The 12,386-nt window shown below is 31.7% G+C and overlaps 2 protein-coding genes across 2 annotated transcripts; both read left to right on the top strand.

The window, feature by feature from the left end:
• Window positions 1–1,833: 1,833 nt before the first annotated feature.
• Window positions 1,834–4,940, top strand: LOC120077117 (rho GDP-dissociation inhibitor 1-like). The gene is made up of 5 exons (XM_039031014.1): window positions 1,834–2,677; window positions 2,794–2,860; window positions 3,076–3,294; window positions 3,389–3,513; window positions 4,570–4,940. The coding sequence occupies exons 1-5, from the start codon at window positions 2,444–2,446 to the stop codon at window positions 4,645–4,647; spliced, it is 723 nt and encodes a 240-aa protein (XP_038886942.1). The 5' UTR covers window positions 1,834–2,443; the 3' UTR covers window positions 4,648–4,940.
• Window positions 4,941–11,813: 6,873 nt separating this feature from the next.
• Window positions 11,814–12,386, top strand: LOC120077373. The gene has a single exon (XM_039031258.1). The coding sequence runs from the start codon at window positions 11,814–11,816 to the stop codon at window positions 12,384–12,386; it is 573 nt and encodes a 190-aa protein (XP_038887186.1).

Below are 12,386 nucleotides of genomic sequence, written 5' to 3'. Positions count from 1 at the left end.
AACATCAACATTTTTTCTTTATTTCTATTGATATATATCATATTTACATTAGTATGGACATTTAAAATTCCAATGGCTCCATTTATTAAAATGCCTCCTTGGTGTAAGAAGAGGACATTAAAGGAGAATGCAATCCCAATAATGCCCCTCGGTGTAGAAGTAGGGTTCTTCAATTGCTATACATTAATTTTGCCCCTTGTACATTGGGGTGGGTAGTGAGAAGGACCCACCAAATTGGGACCCATATTGCACATGTGGAATCTCTCAACCAATAATTTGTTGACACATTTTATTTCTCTAATCACTCACTACCCCTTGTGCCATTTTTGCTTTTTGTACTAATCATCAAATTTACTGTACGTTTAAGAGCAAAGATATTTTTCTCAGAACAATGAGACTGCACCTAATCACTATATTCTATTCTTTTTTATCACACAAATAAATAAAAAAAATCAAATGCAACGTGTCAATATTTCATTAGGTGCAGTTCGGGATGCATAGAAGATGGGTGCTTCCGAGTTGCACCTAAATATTTTCCTTTTTCTTATGTTTTATATGTATATATAAAAGATATCAGAGTTATTGATTATTTATAACTTGTCGACCTATCAATATATTGATGGATATATGGATATACTCGGTACATATTAAAAGTATTTATCTTCAAATAATTGGCGGATATAATCAATAGATAAGCCAATGAAATTTTAAATAACATTATTGTAGACATTATTTTTTTAGTTTGATTTAAGCAAATTATTTTTTATTATTTACTTCACAATATATAATCAAAATTCAAATTTGGGAGATTAGAGGTGGTTTAGTTTATTAGATCTTATTTTAGGTTGTTATAATTGTTTGAAATACACCATATTTATCAAATTGATGGCATAAGTATTTTTGTCCATTGGTATATCTTAAAAAATATCCAAATTAGTCGATTGATCATTTTTTAAGAAAAAATATATTTGGTTAGTTTATTAAAATATAATTCTATTTTGGTCATTTGTCCCGTTGTCTCTAGACAAAATCGAATCATTTACAATTTTTAGGCTTTTTTAATTATGGCCCACTATATGTATTGGGTTCTTGCTCAGTCCAAACAAAAAGGCCCATAGTCTGTTCTCAACCCCATTAAAATTTGGGCTTGTTGATAAATTCAGGCCCATAGGTCAACTATATATATTTTTTCTCGTTTTTGTTTTTTTATCAAATCCTAACATCTGAATTTTATTGTTTGTTTTAGAACACTTACGATATTATTCATAAACTTTCATTAAAAATTAAAAAAATATCTTTGACGTAAATTTTTTTAAAATTTTATATAAAATTTAAGATATGAAATGGTATAGCAAACAATGAATTGGATCATCGCATCGTTTTAGGTTATGGTAAGGAATGAAGTTATAAATTCTAAAAAATTATGAACTCGAGGAGCCCACAATATAAGAAGATGGATGTTTAGTTGTGGGTCACAAACTCGAGCCAAACAAAAGGTGTTCAAACACCTCCTAAAATGATTTTATTCTTAGATAGTTTTGAAACGTTTTACAAAAATTGAAGGGTTGTATTGCAATTTTTGAAAGCATAAGAGCATTTTTCAAACAAATGGCAAAATTGAGATACATTTATTAGAATTTAGTCCTTTTTTTAAGCAAGCAGCTATAGTTCAAACTACAAACACTTGTACAATGTTTCACTAAACAAATTAGCTTTAATTAACAACATAATTATTAATTAAGATTCTCAAATCAAACATTTTGAGGTTGATCATTAATTTTTAGAGTTGTGGGGCTGTGGCCTGTGGTTGTACCGTTGACCGTTTCAAAAGAAAAAAAAAGGTTCAAAGAAGGGAGTGAGGAGGAAGAAGAAGAAGCTTATGCAACTTCCTAAAGTAAAGTGGAAAAACGGGTACGCTTTCAATTCAAATTAAAAATGCCCCGCAATTCTCTGCGTTAATTCCCCCCCTTTGAATTTTTCAAATACCCACATTCTTTCTCTCTTTCGCCAAAAACACAATCAATCCAATCCAATCCTTCATTTCTTTTTGCTCCCTCTTTCTCTTTCGATCATTTCGGATCACCACAGAACTCTCTCTCTCTCTCTCTCTCTCTCTCTCTTGCTTCGAATTCGAAAACCAAGAGCTAAATTCAACCCCCATTTCTTGTTTTCCCCTCTGTTGACGGTTTATGTGATTGTGTTTCTTCTTCGTTTGAGTTCTTTTCCCCTTTTCCCTTTCTGGGTTTTGTTTTTTCCCCATTGTTCTACACGACAAAGAAGTAACCCACCTCTGTTTTTGCCCCCTTCTTTCAATTTCTTTACTGGGTTTTCTCATATGGGAATGGAGGATGAGTAATTAGAGCTCTCTTTATGATCTAATTCGTGGGGTTTTCTTCTTTTTGTGGATTTTGTTTTGTTTCTTTGTCTTGGTGTAACCCTTTTAATGTCTTTGGCTGTTGGGGCTGCTTCAAATTCCAAGAACATGGGGTTTGATGAGAATCGTGAAGAGGGAGATATATTGGATAACCATGGGAATGAGAATGAAGCTGCTGAAAAGATTTCAAGGCAATTGAGTGAAACTTCTCTCTATGCAACTGAGGATGAGACTGATGATGAGGGAAGTAATATTGAGTTGGGGCCTCAACGCACATTGAAAGAAGAGCTCGAGAAAGATAAGGTTAATCTTTGTTCTTGTTTCTTACATTTGATTCAAGATTGTATTGTAATTCATTTTCTTTGTGTTTGTTAAGTGTATGAGTTTTGTTTCTGTTCTTTTGTGGTATGTAAGTTTAGGATGATGAGAGTCTGAGGAGGTGGAAGGAGCAGCTTCTTGGGGCTGTGGATTTAGAAAATGCTGGAGGTAATCATAATTTAGAATTCTTCCTAATTTTGTAGAGTGCTTTCCTTTTCTTCTATCATTTCAAAATTCATTGCCTGCCATTGTTCTGAAATGCTTCTATGAAATTATCTTGTGGTATCTGCAGCAACACCTTTCCCCTTATCCACAGGGATATTGGTTATTCTAGATTTTCGTTTGGTTTTGTTTGTCAGTTCCATTTCTTGTGTATTTTGTAGAAACTCTTGAGCCAGAGGTGAAGATTCTAAGTCTGTCAATAGTGTCTCCAGAGAGACCAGACTTGGTTCTTCCAATTCCCGAAGACGGGAATCCAAAAGGATTGTGGTTTACTCTGAAAGAAGGCAGTCGTTATAGCCTGAAATTCTCCTTCCAAGTGACTAACAACATTGTTGCTGGCCTTAAGTACACCAACACTGTTTGGAAAACTGGTGTTAAAGGTTTTTTTCTCCATCTGATTCGCCTCATCGTTTATAGAAGTTCGTGTTTTGATTGTCTGACTGATGATGAGTTTGGTTATCTTGTATGTTTCAGTTGACAGCTCCAAAGAGATGCTTGGAACTTTCAGTCCCCAGCTAGAGGCCTACACTCATGTAATGCCAGAGGACACCACACCCTCCGGCATGTTCGCCCGTGGATCGTATTCAGCAAGATCTAAGGTCAGTTTGTTTTTTAAACACTAGATGTCCTTTGATGTTGCCTCATAACAATTGCTGCAGCTCTAGCACTTTCGTGTGAGGTAGAGTTTGGTTTTTTTTTCTCCTTATTCCACCTAGTATAACCTTCTCGAGCATAGCTCGAATGATGCAATCTTTGAACACAACCTATGGCCTGTTAATATTGTCTGTATAGTCAAATGAGTTCAAATATCTCTAGGCTCTCAAACTGGAAGTCGATATTCGATTCCCAATTTCCAACCGATCGGGATTATAAGCATAACCCTTGTTTGCCATTAATTTCATTAACCTTTCCAAGCTTTTTCTAACCAGTTATTTTAGAATATTTTTCCCCAGCTAGCATGAAACTAAGCATCATTGAGTTTCCTTTTTTACTTCTCTATAATAATAGGTACAATGCTTCTCTATCAAAAGACAGAACCCTTCTATCATTCTCATAATTAAAGATGTTTTACATTATTCCCAAGTCTTCATGCTGTCCAAATCATGTGGTCCATTGAGTCCATTAATTGATGCCTGTTGTGCTGGCTATTCTTTCCTAAGGGACATGGGCCATGTTCTTCTGTACAATAATATGGTTTACAAATGTGTACTTTTATTTTGAATGTTCTCTGAGTTCTTCCACCCACCCCCCCCCCCCCCCCAGTCAAAACCACCACCACTTTTATTTTAAAGGCCATGCTTTTTCCATGACTGTTCTTTTGACAAACCTTCTTCTCCTTGTTCCCATAATTTTTTTTTCCTTAATGAATACCCTTTTCATTCCATGCTGAGGTTCCTCAAAATCAGAAACAAATGACAGATCCCTTCGGTCTTTTCGAACAGAATGTTTTCCCCTAATCATCTTCAATAGAAGCACTTTTTCCCTCATTTTTCAGCCTCAATAAAGGGTTAGATACAAAGATATATTTGAGTTCCAAACTGAACTTTTATTTCTCTCTCTCTCATGAAGAATGAGGATTCTCTCCATTGTGCTCAAAATAACTTTATATTTGTAGTTGTTAGTGAACTGTAAATCTTTTCTATATGTTTATGCAGTTTCTTGATGATGATAACAAGTGTTACTTGGAAATTAACTACACATTTGACATCAGAAAGGACTGGGCTGCAACATAAGGCCAATGATTTGGGTAGTAGGAGCAGTGCTGTTCTGGCTTAAGCAATCCCCATCATCCAGCTGATCAGCTGGTGTTCTTAAAAACTGCCAATTTCTCTTTTAATTACATGTAATTATAATTAAGGCCAACAAGTATTATGTTAATTACTAGGTTTATGCTGCATCCAAACTTTTGCAAGTTTTCAATGTATTGGGATGTTGGAGAAGATGAATGAATGAAAAAAAGAAAGAAAAAAAAGAGGAGATTTTTTGTTTGATGCCCTTTAATAAAAGGTGTGTTTGGCCTTCCACATTTTTTTTGCTATTTTCTTTTTATCCATGTAGATTTTATTTTTGGGATATTGGATGTTTTAGTTGTCAATTTGTTTGTAAACATTGTGTCTTGATAGGCTCTTCTTTAGTAAAATTATAATGTTGATATCTAATGTTTAAAAATAGAAAGTTTTATTTTTATTAGGCGTTCACTTTGAGGGTAAAAACAATTAAAAAGTCAAAGACAGAAGGAATTGATGAAAATTTTCGAATGGATTGAAAAAAATTCTCTTAAATAACATAAAATTTTCCATTTTCAATATTATGTTCTTATTTATTAGTAGTAATTTTTTCTATGATATTTTTATTATTTCGTTAATACTATAATGAAAGTATCCATTTATCCTTACGATAAGGTTGAATTTATGAACATATCAAAACATTCAGATTGATGAGTAATTTGAAATGGAATTGTATTTTATATTTTTAAATGTGTTTGGTAACACATTCAAAAATTAAATTTTAATTTAAATAATTGTTTGAAATGTATTTAATAATATATTTATAAACCATGAAACTAATTATAGTTATCACTTATTGAATATAAACTATTACTTGTTAATTTATGAACTTGGTTTGGTTTACGATAAAAATTTGGTATAATTATTATTTTGTAATATCATATAATTTATAATATATTATATAAGACATGTTTTAATACAACAAAAATAATTGAGTTTATTAGATGAAATACAATATTTGTTAATACTTTGTCTATTTTTTTATACAACCATGTATTTAAAAATTTTCAAATTCAAAATCCGAATAGCACATAAAAATATTGTTTTAAAATTTGTATGGTTCGGATCACATAATCTGAAAACCATTTTTAGAAACAAAATCTTGGCTGCCTATCAAACATGTATTTGTTAAAGTTAGTGAATCTCAAAAAACGTAAAATAGAATATGGATTGTCGATTAATCAGATTTTTAGATTTCTTATTGTAACGTAGTCGACATTATGAATTTATTTATGAATATGAATATGGAATTATATTTTAAAAATCTATATTTTTACAATGATAATAATGAAATAGTCATTGAAGAAGAAGAAGAAAAAAAAACTAGTGGGGGAGGTAGAGAAGCAAACAGGCTGTTTGGTTTGGTTGTTTCTGACTATTTCTGACAGATTTGAACCCTAAGTGAAAATTCCAGACAAGCTTAAGTCAATTCCCACCAATATTAGAAAATTACCTTTTACCCTCCCAATTTTTTTTCAAAATATTAATAATAATAATAATAATAATAATGTGGAATCCATGTATATTTATAAATACAAAATTATAGTGTAAATAAGGAGAGTAAATACTCACTTATTCACCAAAAGTGAATATAGGTCTACCATAAAATTTGTTGAGACAAGCATGATTCAAAAGNTAGTTACCAAAAATTTAAGGATGGTTAGTAAAAAAAAATTTTGACTAACAAATCAGTTCAGAAGTGTCTTCTATATATAACTTAATAGATAAAATATCCTTTTGGTCCTTAGATTTTGGATATAGTTTCTATTCCCTAGGTTTCAAATGTTACACATTTGGTCCATAAATTTTGAGTTTTGTTTCAACTTAGTCCCTAAGTTTCAAAATGATAAAATTTTACCCTTGAGATTTAAGTTTCGTTTCAATTTGGTCTTTAGGTTTCAATATTTTACATTTTTAATCTCAAATTTTTATTAAATACTCATTTTCAATTATTTACGTCAATTTCTATTAATTAATTAAAAATAATTATGAAGTGAAATTTTGAATTTAATTTTAAACGTGATAAAAAAAATAGTGAAACTTAATTAATTATAATTCTTTTAATTCTTTTTAATTTATTAACATAAATTAATACTAAAAACAGAAAATGAGTATTTAGTGAATAAATGAGTTTAAAAGTGTAAATCTTGAAACATAGAGATAGAATTTGTAACGACCCAACCCCTAGGACTTAAGTTAGGCCGTTACTAAACACATGCATGCATGGAACTTAAAACGACACTATGTTATGGTGAAATAAATGCTAATTAAATAAGGTAAATTTAAAATATTAAAAACAATGGTAGGGTTCCCATAAATCATAAATGAAAATAAATAAATCTGGAAGCGATTCTAAATAATAAGTTTTAAACATCAACACTAAAAGCTAAGAAGAACATGAAAAGAAGTTTAAATCTCATGAGCGGAAGCATAAAACTGGTCCTAGTGCCTTGATCATGAATTCCGCTTGTCATTCGCCGGCGCGTCCCTACTCTTACCTAAAACATAAACATGAGAAAATGGTGAGTATAAAATACTCAGTAAGTAACCCCACTACTAGGGTCAGGCTAGACATCTATGTCCTCTAGATGTCTACCTCTAATGGAACATATAAACTGCTCTAGTCCTCATGGGACACATACATACATGAAAAACTTATTTCTATCCTACTATAGTTAAATATGTCCACTACCTCTAGTAAGTCCTATAGGACCCACAACCTCTGGTGAATCCCGAAGGAAACACAATCTCTTACACATGCATAGTTATGCATACACCTCTTTCGTATACACATAACCCATTTAATGTGTACCTCTTTCGTACACATGGTTACGTATACACCTCTTTCATACACACATAACCCACTGAATGTGTACCTCTTTCGTACACATGGTTACATATACACATAACTCACTGAATGTGTACCTCTTTCATACACATGGTTACGTATACACCTCTTTCGTATACACATAACCCACTGAATGTATACCTCTTTCGTATACCTGGTTAAGTATACACCTCTTTCATATACACATAACCCACTGAGTATGTACCTCTTTCGTACACCCCAGATCCTCTCTATAAATGTAGGGATGCGCAACTCTTTCGTACACACGTGTTATGTATACACCTCTTTCGTATACACGTAACCCACTGAGCGTGTACCTCTTTCGTACACCCCAGATCCTCTCTATAAATGTAGGGATGCGCAACTCTTTCGTACACACGGTTATGTATACACGTAACCCACTGAGCGTGTACCTTTTACGTACACCCCAGTACCCTCTAGGTATGTATCACTTTCATACACATCAGCCCTAGTACGTCTCTTTTACGCACTAGCGTCCTTGGACATGCATCACTTTCATGCAGTCACATAGTCTGGAAAGGAAAAGATATTGCATCTAACTTCATATTACATATAATGTTCACATAATCATGAATTCTATAAAATCTCCTGATCAAGGTCTTGATCATGTTAATTAACCTCAACATACGTAATTAATCTAGTATTAATGGATCCACTCTAGTACATCACTTTCATGCACTAACTCATGTAAACAATCAAACATTTGAAATTTTATAATACATCATATAACTTACACACTTTCATAATAAATCACATAAATAAGCACATCAACAAATTGCTCCAACTTTTACCTAACTTTAAGACATTCCCGTAGTAGTGTCGCTTAACTCATAATTTAGGGTTATGCTCAATCGTCCTTTTAATATATCTCATAAAATTATAAATCATACTCATACATTAACATGTTTCAGACATATTATCACATGCTTATATATCTTTTCTAAACAGTCCATTAAATCTCATAACAGTAACTAGTCTTACAATCCCCAACATAAATCATAAATTTATCGGCACAAAGGCAATTCCAGTAGTAAGATTACTTACCTCAACTTGGTAAAAAACGCAAAACAAAATCTCTTTAAAACTTCTTTAGCACACTTGAATCAACATAAAGTTGTGGCTTGGTCCAAGACAAATTCCAATACTCGATTTAATTAGCCAATCTGATTATGAATTAAATCCAAAATCAATAACTTAATTTTCCCATTATTACTCTCAATCCAAAAGAATAACCATTCAACAACTTACAAAACTTATCGATCTTCACTAATTTTCTGCAAAACAAAATGGTATCTAGCTTGATGGTCAATGCCTCAAAAATTTCAAACCTTGAATCTAAGTTTCAAACCAAAGAGATTACTAATTTGACCCAAAATCAAAGTGGTGAACTTCATCTCCCAAATTATAAGGAAAAATAAGTCTTACCCAAGGCTTTTCTCAAAATTCCGACAAAGATCGGGGCAATGGCGACCGACAGCGCGTCGACTTGTGGCTGCCATAGATAGGCAGCGTGTGTTGTTGTCGAACGGCATAAATTGTTTAGGCTAGCAGCTGGTAATGAGGGTCTTGCATGAGAAGGGTTTGTGAGAGTGGAAGGGAAGGGGAATTTCTAGTTTACAGATTTTATTCAGCAGCGATTACGAACAAATCAGAGCTTCAAACAATGATCCAACTATTCAAAATGAAACTCTATATGTCTCGAACGACCAAATTTGAGCACAATCCAATGGTTCAAACTCTGGCAATTGACAATTTTGTGAAAGCTGTTGCTGAAAAATCGAATTGCTTTCTCCCCAATTTTTGACCTCTTTTCATTCTCATTTAATTTTTTTTAAAAAAATCTCAATTCTTTTATTTTTTCCAAATTTTGAAAAGATAAATAAAATATTTTATCACAATATCTCCAAAATCTTTAAAAATTTTATTAAATTTAGAAATCAATTAACTTTTTAAATTATCGCTTCAAAAACCAAAATTAAAGGGCATAAGATCCATCAATTTGATACATATTAAATCCTTCTAAATATATCAATTCAAAACCACATGAAATTAATTATCTCTTTTATTATTTATTTATTTTTTTAAGTTGGCCCTAAAATCCAAAATCAAAGGAAGCAAAATTCAATATTTTCAAGATAATCCGTTCGAATATCTAATCAATTAAATTCAATTTAACTAATAAAAGTTTTTCAATTATTTCAATTTAATCCCAATTTTCCAAATGAACGGTAAATTTAAACTCAATAATTTTAGGTAATTAACTTAAATTTTCCTGAAATTTGAGATGTTACAAAATTGAAGCAAAACTTAAATGTCAATGATAAAATTGTAACATTTTAAAACTTAAGGACTATATTGAAATCAAACTCGAATCTTAAGAACTAAATGTGTAATGTTTTGAAATTTATGGACTAAATAGAAACTATACCCAAAATCTAGGGACAAATTGTTTTTTTCCCTAAATCAATAACATATAATATAAAGTAAAGACTTGAACTTTTAACTCATCAATCGAAGATAAATATAGTTTTACTCGGAAAAGAAATTTAAAACAAGTTTTAGAAGTTTTAAATTGTCAGGTGTTTGGTGTAACAACTTCCCTAAATGGGCACTTTCATTTTGACTGTCCTTTGAGGCTTAATGAAATATTCCATTCTCAAATATATATATATATATTTTAAAACATGAAGATGAGATCTAAATCAAACTATTGAAATACATTTCACTATTAAAAAAAATGTATTGGAATTCAAATGTGAAAACAATAGATCTATATTCTTTACATTATTTTAAAAAGTCAATTTAATAAAGTCAATTCTTGTGAAGAACAATTCTTCACCGACTTACTTTTGAAATCAAAATTATTAGTTTGGTTCAGTAACCATTTCGTTTTTTATTCTTGCTTTTTAGAAAGTAAACATATTTTCTTTTCATTTCTTACCCTGATTTACCCTGATTTGTATATTTCTTAAGTACAATGTTGAATTCTTAACCAAATTCCAAAAACAAAATTAAATTTTTAAAAATTATTTTTTAATTTTCAAAATTTGGCTTGGTTTTTTAAATCATTGGTAGAAAATAGATAACAGATGAAGAAATATGAGGGTAGAAACCGTGTTTATAAACTTAATTTTTAAAAATAAAAACAGAAAATATGGCCTAAACTTTACTATTCTTGTTTTAAAGAAAAATAATAAATTAAAAATTGACCGTTGTTAAAATGGGAAAATTAAGAGAAATTAGTGACGTAAGTGAGATGGTCTCACATGTGATTAAAATTGCATTAATTTGGTCAGCTTTAAACCACCAAATCTGTTTGTTTGGTTCTTGACATTGCTCCCACATCTTCCAACCCTTCTAGACATTTTTTAAACAATATTTTACCAACTCTACTTATTTAGAAAATCCCAAAAGAAAAAAAAAATTAATTGACCCCTGAGTTCAATTGATTATTTTATGTCACTAAGTTTAAATTTCATTTTGGCTTTTTAGTACAAAATCAAAATAAATTAAAAGGAAAGTTGGTCCTTAAAAGACTATAAGGGAAAATCTTTCCGATACTTTTTTATCCTACAATATTAGTAAATGTCTATTTTGTCCTTTGTTGATAAGACGTAACTGTTTGAATCTACATGTCTTTCAAATCATTTTACACTTTGTTGATAAGACACGACTCTTTGAATCTAATTGTCTTTTAAGCCCAATAGATACAATTGATATTGATGGACTGTACATATTCAGACAACGGTGATTGACATCGAAAAGATGCATCCATCCTTTTATGTATGAGTATGTACAAACTTGTAAAAGTTATATGAAAAAGTGAAAGACCATAAAATTTGAAAAAATTACCAAAAGTGTCTATATAAAAAATACAAACTAAATCACTTGGAATGATTGATACATTGATGCAATTCCACATATTACTTTCATTAATTATTAGAAATTAGTTTATATTTTGTTATAAGTTTTGTTATACGGGTAGTTAAAAGGTTAGTCACTATAGTAATTATGCCTATTTATAGGTCTCTTTTGGTTAATAAATGATATAGCAGATTTATTTACTCTGCTTTAATATGGTATCAGAGAAAATTAAAACTCTTTGACTTTTCGTTTTCCTTCCAGCCACTCCTTTTCTCATGACTTTTCTTCTTCTCGGGCCGATCTCGCTCGCCTCCGTCCTCAAGCCGCTGCCTTATTCCTCATGATTTTTCGTTCTCCTTCTTCATCTGAAACGACGATCATGACCAGATCTGATGACCCAACCTCATCCGGAAACTCCAACTCCATGGAGAATGTTCGAGCTTCCCTATCTTCCTTTCTTGAACAATATCAAAACCCTTATTTTCTTCATCCCTCAGACAGCACCAGCCTTGTGCTCGTTTCCAATCTTCTTACGGAATCGAATTACGACTCGTGGAGTCAGGCGATGAAGATCGGGCTCACTGTCAAGAATAAACTCGGCTTCATCAATGGTGAAATCCCTCGACCTTCCGGTGAGTTACTCAGTTCTTGGATCATATATAATGGCATTGTCACCACGTGGATTCTTAACTCTCTTTCCAAAGAGATTTTTGCTAGCATCAACTTCTCCGATTCAGCTCAAGAAATTTGGGCTGATCTGCAAGAACGGTACCAGCGTAAAAATCGACCAAGAGTCTTCCAACTACGCCGTGAAATTTCCAACTTATCTCAAAATCAAGATTCTGTTACCACATACTATGCCAAGCTGAAAATGTTATGGAATGAACGCATCTCCTACCGCTCATCTTGTTCTTATGGAAAATGCAATTGTGGTGGTGTCAAGAACCTATAG

The sequence above is a fragment of the Benincasa hispida genome, chromosome 5 (genome assembly GCF_009727055.1).
Source record: "Benincasa hispida cultivar B227 chromosome 5, ASM972705v1, whole genome shotgun sequence".
Classification (NCBI taxonomy): Eukaryota; Viridiplantae; Streptophyta; class Magnoliopsida; order Cucurbitales; family Cucurbitaceae; genus Benincasa; species Benincasa hispida.
The sequence above is the reverse complement of the archived record's forward strand: the minus strand, read 5'-3'. Positions and strand labels throughout refer to the sequence as shown.